Genomic DNA, 15,288 nt, shown 5'->3' on the forward strand with positions numbered 1-15,288 from the left:
ATACATTATTCCTGTATTCGACCTGAGTCACGCAGCAGCTTAATGTTTGTGTCGACCTCTTTCGCAGTCCGGGGGAACTCTTACATCAAAACCTCAAAAACACAATTACTCACTGGAAAGTATTTTGTGTAAGTTGCTGAAGTTTTTACTTTTCTTCAGCTCCCAACTTTGATGTGAATGAAACTCCTCCCACCTGGAGCTCCAAGTCGGGTAAATCAAGCCAACTGATGCTGACTGATGAAACCTCACATGGAGCAGGGAACTTTACCCAGAATCCTCTGCACGTTAACGGTGCAATAAGAGAACTCATAGATAAATGACCTTAATTCACCAAATCACATGTTTTGAATCAATCTGACGTTTTACACACAGACGTCAAACCTTCTCATTACAGGAGCCGGTTATATCGTTTAAGAGTTAATTTCAGGGCAATGGATTTAATGTGACTTTTGTTTGATTGTGTCATATTTCACCTTTATGCATGACACTTTGTTAAAGTGGTGGAGGTTTGCTTTGCTCTATATCGTGCATATGTCATATGCATGTTCTGTTTTTACAACAGAATCAAATCAAGTGATAGGTAATTACTGTTACTCAGGCAAAGTTATATGAAGGAGCAGATTGTACTGGTTCCTTCTTGACCCTGGGGACTGGTGTATTCCATAATATGGGAGAAAAGACAAAGACTGGAGTGTTTAACGAGCACATTTTCAGTCTCAAGACAGAAAGACAGATCTCTATCTTCACATTAGGCTGAAAAACTAAAGGATTTTCAAAGGAAGGCCTTTCTCTGCCTGTGTGTTTTTACCTCTCCAGTGTCTTCCTTAAGAAACCTTTCTAACTCCCACTTTTTTCCAAGCAACAGCAGCTTTCTAAGTTTAATTTTGCCCCAGAATCCCCTGTGAGCAGCAGCATTTTCCCTGCATGCAGCAGTAAAGAAGAAAACAAAAGAAGGAAGGAAGGGAGACAAACAAGGCGAATCCCTAACGAAGCTGCAGGGAGGAGAGGCGATAATTCACCAACACCCACACCTTCTCAAAAGCAGTCAGCTTCCTGCTCCTTTCAAAATGAGGGTGATGGGTGCGCTCGGCAGATCCCTCCCACGCTGCTTAGCGGCTGGCTTCCACCCACCGCCCGTGGAGCCGCCCACATCGGGCCGTTGCCACAGCAACACATCATCATCATCATCAGTGACTTGCACTGGAGGAGGAGGAGGAGGACAGGGAGGGGAGGGGTGGCCGCTTGAGCGCCAAGCAGGGCTGCCACTGTGAACAGCAACCAGCGTGGGTGTTCATGAGCTGAGCCGTTCTCCAGAGAGAAGCAGTCTGCGTGTGTGTGTGAGTGTGTGAGAGGACGGGGGGGTGGTGGAGGGACTGGAGGAGAGAATGATGGGAGGTATGTGAGAATGACCTGCGTCACAGTGAGTCATCAGCCAGTTTCACAATGTGTTGATGTGACGCTGATGCAAATGGCCTGAGAATGGATTCATCTCAGAAACCAAGAGAAAAGAGAAGGAAACCGACCAGAGGCTCCTTTAAAGGAGGTGAACTCTGCTTTAAGTCCCTTTCATCTTCCCCTGTGTTTACATGGGAAACTCCACAAAACACTGCTTTGCATCTGCACACACACTCAGAGCTGCTGCTTCCCGGGGCCTTGCTCAAAGGCACCTCGACAGCTCTTAAAGCAAGCTGCGTGAGCCAGGATTCAAACCAGTAATATTCCAGCTCCTCCTCGAGTCCGACACTGGAACTCTGCAGCTCCTCCCTGCAGCCAGCAGCTAATATATAATCATGCACAACATGATTATCTCCAGTGACTGGAACCTGTTATTACTGCACTACAAAGAGCTGTTCTGCCCATTAGTCACTTAACTTGATATCTGACTTCAGCAACTGCCCCCAAATCATCATAAAGTGAAACTAACTGCAAACCACCTTTAGTTTGCGTCGGCTGCCCTTTGTTTACATCAACTTTAAACAGAAATCTTCACCGTCCAGTAATTTCTGAGGAGGTGGGTTTTTTCTATGAATCACTAAAGATTTATCTGTGTCCTCACGCATACTGGGAAAGTTTTAAAAGCTACTGTAAGTCGGGGTAACTGCGGCTAAAGGTCGGCTGTGTTCTGGCTTCAAACAACCATGAAGCTACAAAGAGGCTTCGGCTCATTAACGGCTTCTAGTTCAGGAGAGTCAACACCACAAACTCATGAGGAGCAACGACAGCTTCAGAGGGAAATCAAAGTGACATTGATCACAGAACGCACGGCACAATAGAGTTCAAAAAAATAAAGTTTAATGTTCATGTGCTGTATAACAAATAAAATATATTAGTGTTTAAAAAACAGGTGCATAACTAGGTGAAGCCTAATCTATCACTTTACAATAAACAGTGAGGAGGAGGGTGATCAGTGAGACGCAGGTCAGACACGTGCTGAGCATCGTACGACACTAACGGCCAGTGTTCGATTCCTTTTACTCCCAAACCACAGTGGCTTCATCTCCCAGAATCCACTTGTCATTTTAGCCACCGATTCTTTTTTCTTTTTCTTACAGCTGATCACAGCCTCAGATCCTCGTCAGGCTCGTGCCGTCGTTGCTGCTTGAAACAAAACAAGCTCATGGAGTTTTTTTGTGAAAAGAGCACAACGTCTTCAAAACACAAGCACAGTGCTCTCGTGCACTAAAAGTCAGACGACACAAACAGTTCCCGTGTTGCAGGTGAACTCCACCCGGATGACAGACGTACAGTTACTGAGCACAGAACAATGGATCCATACAATATGCAAAACCGACTTATTACTGACATAAATATTGCATTGGTGTGTCATTACGCTGAGTGAGACTAAACTATCTGCAGGGAGACTAAATCGAGTGGACGTTATCATCGTGTGGGACATTATAGACATATTTACACACACAGAAACACAGTGAATAACACTTATTTGTTATGTATCTACCTCTAAACAGCAACAACACATCTTGGAAATCTGCACTGATGGATTAAAAACTGTTAAGAGCTAAGGCTAATCAACATTATCATCATGTAAAGCATCTTTTTTTTTTTGTATATACCAGAAACTAATTCCTCAATGACACTTAGGATTTCTTTTTTTTTGATTTTGCTCCACATACATAAACACCGTATTGACACCGAGAAAAATCTACAGCAAAGTTACACTGGACGAAGGAAAACCCCTGGTGGAGAGATTAGGCTAACACTACTCGTTATCATGGTTCTATTTACACAACACGCAGTACACGGGGATTTTACTGTTTGCTGCTGTTGTTGAAAACCTGCAATCTTTAGTATTTTATTGTGTTGAGTTGAACGTTTTCATATTGAGGAGGACTTCACTGGATCACCTCTCAAACACACACACACACACACACACGCAGGCGTCTTGATTCCTGAAATGATCCCTGTTCTCGTCGATGCACGGTTTTGGTTCAACAGCAGTGTTTTGCTAAATTACAAAGTGAAATGAACCAATTAGCTCGGGCCTGCGGCAAACCAGCCCGGCAGGCCGGCCTCAGCTGTTCTTCCACAACAGCTCCTGTACATCCTCCTCTGAAATGACCCCCCCATAAATATACATAACACAAACCAGGAGGAGGGGGGGGGGTTCATTTACCCCACTCCTCCTGTTTCCCCATTTGACGTGGATGACACAGAAGGGGCTGAATCCTGACTCAGTCTCCCGACAGTACTTCCAGACTTTAGCTCGGGGAGTCGGGAGAGAGACGGAGGCTCAGAGGACGTGTGGCCATGAACACAACTTTCTTATTATATTTAAATGGCTTGTGAAACCAGCCACCGCCGCCTATAGGAATCTCACAGTTAGAACACATTGCATGACCACTATTATCATGTGGTGTCTGCTTTTTTTTTATTTTTTACAATAAATATTCAGTTATTAGTCACATGTATAGTATCAATTGTCATAAAAACACAAGTAGCTGTGTTCCACCCTGTTTCCAACAGACTGTTAGTCTCAGCACCGAAGACAAAGTACAGGTGAGACTGACGGGAATAGTTTTCAGGAGACAAATGTTTCGACGTCCTGATGGAGACATTTTTAATTTGTGCAGTTAATCCTGAGAGAGTCTTTTCCCAACTTTGTGGATACTTGTAAAGATATTTGACTCCGAACCCTGGAACCATGAATATAATTCTACACTTAACACGGACCTACAGGCTGAGTTGAAGCCAGGGGGTCACCTTCAGTTCCAGGATTCATCCGCTGAGAAACATGGAATCAATCAAATCTAATCTAATATTTGTTCTCATATTTCAATTTGAAACGAAGCTGGTTTTTGCTAAAGATCTAACGAGGAAACACTAGATTCTTAAAACACTTTGGAATTCAAAGTGTCAGGTTTACTATCGGCAGCAGCAGCAGCAGCTTCAGCCTCTAAAGAATGATCCCTGTGGGATACCCATGAATTGGTTGAACTGGGCTGAGCTCACTTCGCTGTGGTCCTGCAGCAACATTCCTGCCTTTTGTCTCATGTCTGAATCTACGCCCGAGTTAAGACTCAGCCCCGACGTCACAGCCTGCGACCCGGCGTCCAAAGAAAGCAACAGAAAAACCACCCAGGCAGAGGTAAAGAGTACCGACACTCTTAAAGGACATGTGAATCGAACATGTACAGTTACAGACAAAGACCTGCAGAGCACCGAAGGGCTCCTCCAACCTGCTCTCAGGTGCTTTGGCAAATACCTTTCAAAATAAAACAACGAAAAAAAAGACGAAATCAAAGAAAAATAAATGCTATTCATGAGGCAACATTGGTTGTTAAGGCTCTACTGTGGCTGTGCTTGCTTAGTATCTATTGACGGGTAGTAACTGCATACTGTCAAGTGTGAGTAGAATGAATTGGGAGTGGGTACAAGTTGGGTAGTGGGTATAGTGGGAGGGTGGGCGAGGCACTATGTGGAGTCTTCGGGCTCTGACTTGATGGTCTTCTTTTCTGCGCTGCTGGGCGCCCGCTGCGACGTCCCGTTTTCTGAAGAAGAGAGAAGAAGGAAGTTTAACTCAGACTCAGATCAGGTCTCTAGGCCTCTGCATGCTGGTTGATTTAAAATATAAGATCATCACGAACCTGTTGCTGGTGTTTTGGTCTCGTCTGTGTTGTTGTTGTTGTTGTTGTGGTTGTGGTTGTGATGACGCTTCAGTTCGTTGGCTAGCTGCTTCCCCAATGGGAGGTCACCTTCCTGCATGCTTTGACTCACCACCCGCAAGTTGATTGGACGTTCGTCTGGAAAAAAGATAAACAAATATTCCTTAAATCTACTCGCAGAACATTTGACTGTGACTAACTCAGGAAACTGAGGAAAGACCGTGAGGTGGAAAACACTGGAAAAACAAGTGAGTGTTCAGGGAGCTAAGATGTTTCATTTTAAATTCAACCATTTTTAAGAAAACATTCCATTTTTTATACTTAAGCTTTATGCTATACTATATAATACTATCCCATAATATACTTTATTCTATATACTTCACTATAACAGCTGTAAAAACCACAAAGAGAAGAATATGTCTGTCGGACGTAATGTAAATAAAAGCAGGTTCTATTCTTCCTGTCGTATTCACCATCAAATGAAATAAAGCAAATCCACGTCGGGGACAAAAGCAAACATCAGCCCAGATGTTCTCCCAGCGCTCACTGTGTTTGACATGTTCCCTGATAAACTCCCAGTGGGAACAAGGCGAGTGAAGCTGCTGATCCCTCGTGTTTGTCTTTTACTGCCTTTGAGAGCGAGAGAGAAACACGCAGGGCGGAAGATCTCACTGTGGAACTATCGCTCTTTGTTTAATACCGACACACACGTGTTCATTGTTAATGTGGGATTCACCGGTGGCTATCGAGTCTGTTTTCATTCACCAGTAACAATGAGGTTTACTCTGCATATTATCGGAGTCGTTCCACTTTAATTTACGTCTGGATTCAATCACATTGTTGGTTTTCCTGACTTCTGTGTAAATTACATGAAATTAACCTTCAGCTGAATCAGGGTTTTCCTCAGGATTCTATTCATCGTCACGTCTCATCACAGTTACAGAGCTGCGACGAATAATTATTATACAATCGATCAATTGTTTTGAATGTGAAATATCAGAAAACAGTTCAGTCATAAGTTCAGAAAATCAGTTCAGTCATAAGTGTAGGGCCATGAATTTAATTCCATTTGATTTATGGACTTTAATAACTCAGTCCACAAGGTTCAGGTTCTCTGCAGGTTTTTAGTGCGATAACAGACAAAAGACATGGAAGGAAACAAACTGGGAAAAGAGAAAGAGAGAAAAAGGGACAAATTAAGAAAAACAGTGAGAGTTTAAAACGTCAAACTGCCGCAAGAGACAGTTTGAGACAAGAAGGAGAAAAAAGAAATGACAAATGACGGAGGAAACAGGGACACGAGGAAGAAAAGCAGAGAAGAAGAGGTGGAGGCGGGAGAGAGAGAGAGAGAGAGAGAGAGAGAGAGAGAGAGGTAGAGAGAGCCAGACGGAGAGAGAGAGACGCCGCCCTCCAGGCAACTGGCTGGAGGTAAACAGGCGTGGGCGTGATAATTACAGGTGCATTGTGGGATTTGTGGGAACAGCGTTATAATGAGCTGTCGGGAGTGGGTGAAGGAGGAACAGGATGAAAATGAGATGAGGCCCGGAGCAGGAGTCACATCCTGAATAATGATGTTTCTCTCTCTCACCTCTGTGGAGATGAAATAAATATAAAAATGGAGGTGAAGAAAGAAAAAAAGAAAAAAGGAAGTGACAGCTGCCGCGGCTGAGTGTGGAAAATCCTCCACAACCACAGAAGCTTCCTCGAGCATTTACGAGAGGAAATGAATCAAATTAGCAGAAACAGATCAAGTCAAATTAGAATCAGTTTCGCCTCAAAGACGCAACAATGGCGTCAATTTGGCTGAAGACGGCATGTTTTCCCCTTATTGGACACAGGGGGCAGCAGTGAGCTGAGCATTTAACAACTAAAATTAAAATCTCGCGCGGAGAAGCCAAAGAAGACATGTATGGTTTGTTGGAATCACAGAACCTCTTCTGCCTCGTCGCAGCTTCGCCGGCCGGTCTCCTCACCTTGGTTGTCTCTGCTGGCGTCGGCCGCCGCTCCGTTAGTGTTCTGCACGTCATTGAGGTACTTTAGAGCGGCGGGGGGGATCCTCCAGTCCAGAGCCTGGAGTCGCTCCTGAACGGCGGCGTCCTGCAGGATCTCCATCTGCCTCGCCAGCAGACGCTCCAGCTGAATCTGAAGGACACAAACCATTTGAACTCTGAATATAGAAACTACAACGGCTGGTGTCATTATTAAAAAAGACTAATCCAGTTAGTGACGTGTGATTTTCATCCGCACTGGAATAAAACCAGCAGAGACGTCTGCTTATTGTCTGCACATCGCTGTCACTTTAAATCGTTGTGGGACGTTCAGACGCTCAGACGGTGTGAACGCAGCCGTGAAATCTCTTCTTCTCCTGAATGCGATTTCTGGAAATCACATCAAAATGACAAGTGTAGCTGCAGCCGCACAAAGTGATCAACCAGAATCCACACGCAGACGAGACACGTGTTCCACAGGCACAGAGAAGTCGAGGGGCAAACGCACACACTCAGCACCGACGTGTTCTCTGGGTAATGAGTTATCATAAAGCTCTCCACCTACTCTCTGACTCTAATTAGGAACAAGCCGCAGCAGCAGCATGGAAACCAATAAAGACCATTAACTGGGATCAAACTGGATCCTGCCGCCACAAACATCTGCTGCTGTGGAAATCTGTCGCCGTCGCTGCAGCTGACGATTCTTTCAACTCCACAGCTGAGATGCAGAAGAAAATCTGTGTCTTCACCTCTGATGAGCATCTCTCTGCATTTAGACATGAACTCAGTCGAGGCCCAAGAGGTATGAAACCACATCTAAATCCAGATTTGATGTGGATCTGCATCAAATTCCACACGTTTGAAAATATGGTTCCCCTAAACAAATAAACAGAAACATTCTGTCTCACAATGTTAAAGAAAGTTAAAAAAACGATTCCAGAATCTGCTCCCTGATCCGGATCCCAACCGAACTTTCCTGAGCTCTTTCCTGACGTATAACTCATCCTTCCACCAAGTACCGTGGAAATCCGTCAAGTAGTTATTGCGAAATCTTGGAAAAGTGTTTGCTCAATATGCAAATTAAAAAGTGTGGCTCACCTGCAGATTCCTCCCGACGGTTTCCTCTCCTTTCAACTTGGCGCAGGCCAGCTGCTCCCTCAGCATCTCCTGCCGCATGTGGATGGCCTGCAGCGCCTCCTGGATGTCGAAGAAGTTCTCCTGGAGACGCAGAACACACAGAGGAACGTGGGTTTACGCTTCATGTCAGGGCTGAGTTCAAGGGTTCAGACCTTTTGTTTCTAATAATAATAGAATTTGTGTCGATGAGAACCAGGTGACAAACAAACTGTGGTTTTGGGGAGTTTGGGTTTTCTGCAGTAAAATGTCCTGAAAGTGAATTTGACAGGAAACTCCCTCCGTTAGTCAGTGGGCAGGTGTTGGTGCATGGTGGTTAAAGTCCCTGCAGCCGCCACATGTTTCCCATCAGCGGTTTACAAACTGAGAGGAGCCATTCACAGCTCAAAGACAACTCACAGCCAAGTGTCAGGAGATGAACAGTGTGAGGTCACTTTGTTCACTGCTCAAAACTACACAAAGCTGCGTCTGCCTGGATCCTCTCTACACTTCAGACAGTTTAGTACAGCAAAGTACAGGAAGTCAACGTCACGCAGAGCAAAGAGCGTACCTCGGTTTTTATCCTTTTGGGTGACGGCTCGTCTCTGTCTCCACATCGAGACCTGCAGAGAAACATCAGGAAATAAATGACTTCAGGTCCAGAGAACCACTTTATACCTTTAATTTGAAATCTGACACTCATAGGACGGATGTGAATCACAGAGATCTGAGATCAGTGCCCAGAAGGCTCGAGCTCTTACTTGCTGGTGCGGTAGGTGTACTTGTACGTGACCTCTCTGGAAATCTGCCGGGCGAGTCCAAACAACTCGTCTCGACGTGTCAGCAGAGCCATGTCCCGCATACAGAGCTGAGCCGCCGCCTCGTTCACCGTCAGCTGCATCAAACACATGAGTCAATTCAGGTAACACACAGAATCTTAAGCCTCTGTGAGGAAAGTTCATTGAACAGGAAAACGTGTATGAACCTCGTGCAGCGTCAGGTGTTTGCCGTCCCTCCTCTTCGAGTCGAAGCGTCCGTAGATGGCGCTGTACTTACGAATCTCCTCCTCCCTTCGCGGGTCGTCGTCGCTCATCTCAAAGATGTGTCCGATCATCTTCGCCAACTTTTTGTTGTTCTTCAGTTGATCTTTGACCTCGGCCAGGTCTGCTTTAGGAAGTCCAGGAGCCATCCTGTCCACACACTCCAGCACCGACTGGACGGCGGCAGCATCCAGGGCCTCCAGGGCATCTCTGGGCGAGGACGGCGAGCCCAGGTCTGATGGCGACAGGCTGTGCTCGCTGTCGTTGCTGTGGCCCGACCAGAACCGCGCCTCGCTGCTTCCCTGCAGGGGCGACCCGGCCGACACTTTGTCCCGCGCCACGTCCAGCTTCCCGGGATCTGAGCAGGCGGCTGCGACGGCTTTGGGAATCTTGACGCTGGCGGTGTTGGCCCGGTCCTGAGCGTTGAGCAGCGTGGGCGAGCCCTCGGGCAGCTTGTACACGGGGATGCTGCAGACGGGCAGCGAGGTGAGCGGCTGGTTGAAGATAGCCGGGTTGGTGACCCAGTCGCGCAGCGCCTTCTGCAAGCGACGCACGTGCAGCGGCTTGCTGGCCATGCCGACGAGGGCCATGATCTCCAGGAACTCCTCCTCGCCGGCCTCGCACAGCTGCTGCACGTCATCGCCACCCTGCTGGATGAAGGCCTCGTAGTAGTACAGCAGGTTCGCTCGCTGCAGGATCCTGTAGAGCTGCAGCTCACCCAGGGTCCTCGGCAACACCGCCGCCATACCTGAGGGAGAACACGCCACACGTGGATTAGAAATCAGCGAGCAGCATTACACAACAACGTGAAATGGGGAATTTGCTGAGAGAAGATCATGATCAAGGCAATAAACATAAAAAGTATGAGAAGAATTAAGTCAAAGGTGTAATTACAGTTAAACCGGGTTAAAGAAGTAAAAGGTGCATTTTTAAATAACGAATCCAAACCTGCGCTCACACCTTCATCGGTTATTTCATGTCCCAACTGACTCTGAAACCAAATTATCACCGTGACCTGAAGAGGAGACACATTTCCACAGAAACGTACCGTACTCACTATTCCTGGCAGGTGCTGGATTTCGGTTTATCAGGCGTGAACAGGAGTGTGAAGAGGTTAAATACAGGAAGGATGAATTTCACTGTCATTTTTAGCCTGAATGGCACCGACAGGATATTTGAGTCTTTTGCTTTGCTCGTACTTAATAATCTACATTTAAAAAACGTCTGAATGCAGGATTTAAAAACTACAAAACCTTCTTTCACAGGGCTCAGTCAGTCGTTCTTTCACCTACGATTAAGGGAAGGTATTTCTTACAGTGCTGCTTCAATGCACTGATAAAAAGCAGAAAGGTGGGATTTTAATGGACTATTCGAGCCGTCAGTAGTGTTTCTACATGCATTGGATTCCACATCAGCAGAAGCCTGTGATTACACTTCTTCTGGTTGGGATGTTTGGTTGTTCTCAGCTCGTCAGCTCGTCTCCAATCGCTCACATCGGTGCCACCTCGAACTGAGAGCGAGCAGCAGAGGGGATCAGAAAGAGGCTTGTTCCTGACTCTTCCTATGTGCATGTGAGGCCCTGCGGAAGCCAGGCTGACAGAGGAGTGGCAGTCAGCAGGCCCGGGCTGCTGGGAGGACCACATGCCTCTCTCCACCCCTGCAGGATGTGTGGGTGGTGGGCTCGCCTCGCCCAGAATAGGCCCGGAGAGCCTCAGCCCAGGGAGCCAGGCAGGCCTCGACTCGGCCTCAGTGAAACGAGAGAAGACAATGACCTTATCCCATCTCTACCTCCAGCTTCATTCTCTAAAACAACCACGTCTACCACGAGCTTTAGCTGAACCTGAACCTGCCAAGTTAATCAAATCTGTCTCAGTCAAAGTCCCGGCACAGAAAAGTCCATCATTTCTCTTCTTAAACTCTAGTACTAGTTAAAGTAGGAATATATAAGTCTTTAATTTAACATTCTGGTCCGTGCAGATGGATTAAACCACACAACGTAAATGTGAGTCACTCAACAAACTCGTCAACAGTTCAATCTGATGAGTTTCCACCTATGTGCCTTGTTTACAACAAACCGGAGGGAGAGCTGAGGAAGAAAATGGTGATCCGGCAAAATCACTGTGGGAAAGATAGATCCCCCCCGGGAGGAAAGCTCAGCACGAAGCACCGAGCAGCTCCAGACGATCCAAGTCAGCGAATACGGGACTTTCAACTTTCAGAAAACTAATTTACCAAATTTGAGAGTTTGAGTCACATACACACAAACATTTAGGAGAGTTTCAACCAGAGTATAAGATGTAGAGAGGATTACACTGGACAAGATATAGAAATACAACCATGATGGTGTCAGTATATCGTGGAAGGTAAATAGTTCTTTCTTTTCCTGTTCACATCTCTGCAAGTTTCATCCAAACATTTAGATTCTGTCCCGATCTGGATCAGGGTCCGGCTGCTGAGTACGAACCGAGAACTGCTTGAACAACGTGACGTCCGATTACGTCTCGAGACAAAAGATCAGCTCTGAACACTCGCACTCAAAAGGTGGACAATAGTTTGCCATCGCAGAGAAAGGTGAGACCCAATGAATCATGGAAATACAGATTACACCTTGTTCAACCTGTTTGCACATGTTCAATCAATTTTACACAAGTGGGGCAATAAAGACTTGAACCTTAAAAGTGAAAGAAGTAGTGCAAAGAATTAAAATAAAGCTTAAATGAGACGTTTTAATTCTTTATACTTAAGTTTCTAAAGTTTAAATTCATACTTTCACACCTCTGCCATAGTTTATTAGTTCACAAGGTCATATTTTACATATGGATCAATGGATCTTAGGAGTTACCACGTTTTGTAATGTTTAACACACTTGTTCAGTATTTAGTTTTTATTTCCTCCTGCAGGTTCTGGAGCTTCTCGTCTCCTGAGTCTGTTTCTGACAGAATCGTCAGTTACGTCTTAATCTTAACAAAGTTTGAACGAACATCTCGGACTCAAGGTGCTTTTGGGAAACAACGTTCCAGCTCATCTCCAAATGCAGAAACATTAATGGTTTGGATCAAACGAGTCTGAAGACAGATATCGTCCAGTGTCAGTCAATCAGTCAATTAATCAGCAAATACTCCGATAACGACTTGATCTCTTCTTCTTTTGTCTTAAATGTGAGAGTTTGATGCGTTTCCTTTGAGAAACAGTCGACAGCGAATTGAGCATCTTTGGGTTTTGGACAGAAAACCAATGTGAATATGTCACAAAACAATTAACTAATTAACAAAGAAAACACTTGGCAGATTAATGGGCTTGAGAGCCGCAGCCTTGAGTACGACAACACAACCGAACGAGGCTGTCACTTTGGCACAGACGCTGTTTTCTGCTGCTTTACAACAGATCTGTGTGTGAACTGAATGACTATATTTAGCTGCAGTGTAAACGTGTGTGTTGCAGGTGAAATCGTCCGTCAACAAAGACAAACCTCTGCTGGGGAACGACACCGATCCTGGCGGCTGCAGCTTTAAAAGAACCTCAACGTGTTCTGAGACGGGATCAATTTACTGTATTAGAGGAAAAACAGCTCCAGTGATGTCCAGTGTGTGTGTGTGTGTGTGTGTGTGTTCATCATCCGTCTGCACAAACACTCTCAGACTCCAACCGCCTGCCATCATACTCCAGTTTTATCACAGCAGACGTGTGAGTGTGTCCTGGGTGTAAAAGGCGGCTGTGAATGGCAGCTTCTAAATGAAGCCCTGCTTCACAAAGCGAGTTGAGCGAGTTCAGCTTTTCACCTGGAGAAGCAGGGCTCACTGGCACAATGGCACCAACACACACACGCACACACACAGACACACAAACACACACACACACACACACACAATGAAGGCTGGTGTGTGGTTTTCCAGGTGAAGTGGCACGCCGGCGTTATCTCTGCCCTCCCACAGAGAAAACCAGGATTCCTTTGATTTGACTGTAATTCAAGGGGAATTTTCCAGTTTCTCAGAGCAGCAGCATAAATGTTTTAATCAATAAATCATCACTATGACCTGGTCACCATGAGTTTATACAGCGCGAGTGTGTGTGTGTGTTTCAACATCATATTTATCACAATAATTGAGAGAATATGGCTGTAAAATATCTTTAGAAATAACCAAAATCATGTGAAATACCAGTAATTCTCCTACAGCAACTTCTAAATGAAAGTTTACACTGACACAGTGACGCCTCGTGGTATTTTAACATGTATAATATTCATATAATATACATGTATCCGGCCATAATGCTGCTTTACTGTATTTCCATGTCATAGTATTGCGACGGTGACCCAGAGCTGTTTATGTGATGACGAGTTCTGAGCTATTTTTATCTCCTTTGAGGTATTTTCTGTATTTTCTTAAAACGGCACATTCATTCTAAACACATATAATATATAACAATCAGGAGTGTTGTTCTTTGAGGTGTGTGTGCTGCTCAGTAGTGAGTTAATAATGGCATGTGGCGCTGTGAGCTATTTTTAAACCCACTTTAATATTTCTTTAAGGCATTTATATCTCTTATAATAAACACACACACCATTCAAACAGGCGCAGGGTTTGCAATTTGGATTATTTCATCTCGCTATGATGAGAGTTCCTGTGCGTAAAAGTGAGATTTCAAAGCACTTCCTATAATATTCCTGCAGAGACATGCAGGATTCAATCCGGGTCTAATCTTGCCTACCTGGTGAGTTTTTGACCCCCTTCGGTTCGCCCTGGTCCGGTTCCTCTTCCTCTTCCTCACCGTGTAGCACCACGAACCCCGGGAGTCAGTTTGAGGAGATTCCCACAGCGAGAGCCTGGTGCGTAAAAAATGGAAAAATAGTGTCCAAGACGCAGAAGATATGAAGCCAAAGAGGATTCTCTTGTCTTTTCTTGCTCGCGCCGAGCGTCACTCGTTCTTTCTTTCTTTCTCTCCTCCGGGAAAACTTTTTCTTTCTCCTGCCGTTGAGAGAAAAGAGAGAGAATCAGTGAGGAGCCTCTGACCTTCGTGCGTCTTTGGTGCGTCTTGTTTCCTCCAAGTGTGTGTTGCGTGCAAGCCCACGTATGGAGAGTGTGTGTCAGTGCGTGCGTGAGCGTGTGTGAGTGTTTGAGTCCTCTCTCTCTCTCTCCACTCCCCTTCACTTGTCACTACCGTCAAGACACACGCACGCACTCACACACACACTTCCGCCAGAGGTAATGAAGTAAAAGCACCAGGAGGAGGATGCGTAAAGGAGAATGTGCAGGTTACAACTTTTAAACGTGCAGTGATGCTAAACGTACTTAAATATTATATTTGTATTTATATGGTAAAGTTAATGTATAGTTTTCTCTTTGATTTAGATTCCACTTCAACATTTAGGTTTCTTTCTCTTTCCAGATCCAAAACACTTTTGCCAAATTTACCAACAATAACAATAAGGAAATTAAAATGCACAATAGAATAAAATGGAACAAAAAAGCAAATCAAAGAAGATAAATTATGAAGATTTATTTAAGTACATTGGGCTTTTGTGCATGATCATTTATTTCTTGATCAGATTCAGAAGCTTTTATTTTGTTAACATGTCCGGTCTGCCGCGTCCACTCCGCGCGCAGCTTGACGCGTCAGCGGAATAAAGTGGGATATTCCGCGTCTGTCTGTCTCTCTGTCTGTCTGTCTGTCTCTTTAGCTGTCTGTCTGTGTCTGTGTGTCTCTCTCTCTGTCTCAGTCTTCCTGTCTCTATCTGTCTCTCTCTCTCTGTTTCTATCTGTCTCTCTCTCTGTCTCTCTCTCTATCTGTCTGTCTGTCTCAGTCTTCCTGTCTCTATCTGTCTCTCTCTCTCTCTTTCTCTCTCTCTCTCTGTCTGTCTTTCTGTCTGTCTGTCTGTCTGTCTGTCTGTCTGTGTGTCTGTCTCCTCCCTCTCTCTCTCTCTCTCTCTCTCTCTCTCTCTCTCTCTCTCTCTCTCTCTCTCTCTCTCTCTCTCTGTGTGTCTGTCTCCCTCCCCTCTCTCTCTCTCTCTCTCTCTCTCTCTCTCTCTCT

At 45.3% G+C, this 15,288-nt stretch overlaps 1 protein-coding gene across 1 annotated transcript; it reads right to left on the reverse strand.

The window, feature by feature from the left end:
- Positions 1-2,275: 2,275 nt before the first annotated feature.
- On the reverse strand, positions 2,276-14,420 carry nab1b (NGFI-A binding protein 1b (EGR1 binding protein 1)). Its single transcript, XM_035149978.2, has 8 exons — positions 13,969-14,420; positions 9,207-10,009; positions 8,983-9,116; positions 8,793-8,844; positions 8,207-8,326; positions 7,094-7,262; positions 5,103-5,258; positions 2,276-5,006 (listed from the first exon to the last, which is right to left on the reverse strand). Exons 2-8 carry the CDS (start codon positions 10,005-10,007, stop codon positions 4,930-4,932), a joined length of 1,509 nt encoding a protein of 502 aa, XP_035005869.1. The 5' UTR covers positions 10,008-10,009; positions 13,969-14,420; the 3' UTR covers positions 2,276-4,929.
- Between the last annotated feature and the right edge of the window lie 868 nt (positions 14,421-15,288).

Source organism: Hippoglossus stenolepis, chromosome 24, assembly GCF_022539355.2.
Source record: "Hippoglossus stenolepis isolate QCI-W04-F060 chromosome 24, HSTE1.2, whole genome shotgun sequence".
NCBI lineage: Eukaryota > Metazoa > Chordata > Actinopteri > Pleuronectiformes > Pleuronectidae > Hippoglossus > Hippoglossus stenolepis.

Excerpts from the sequence above, each read along its gene's own strand:
- nab1b (XM_035149978.2), bottom strand. The coding sequence starts at position 10,007 with ATGGCGGCGGTGTTGCCGAGGACCCTGGGTGAGCTGCAGCTCTACAGG. Across the intron at positions 8,845-8,982 it reads TACACCTACCGCACCAGCAA|GTCTCGATGTGGAGACAGAG; the intron begins GTAAGAGCTCGA and ends GTTTCTCTGCAG. Across the intron at positions 5,259-7,093 it reads CGCCAGCAGAGACAACCAAG|ACGAACGTCCAATCAACTTG; the intron begins GTGAGGAGACCG and ends TCTTTTTTCCAG.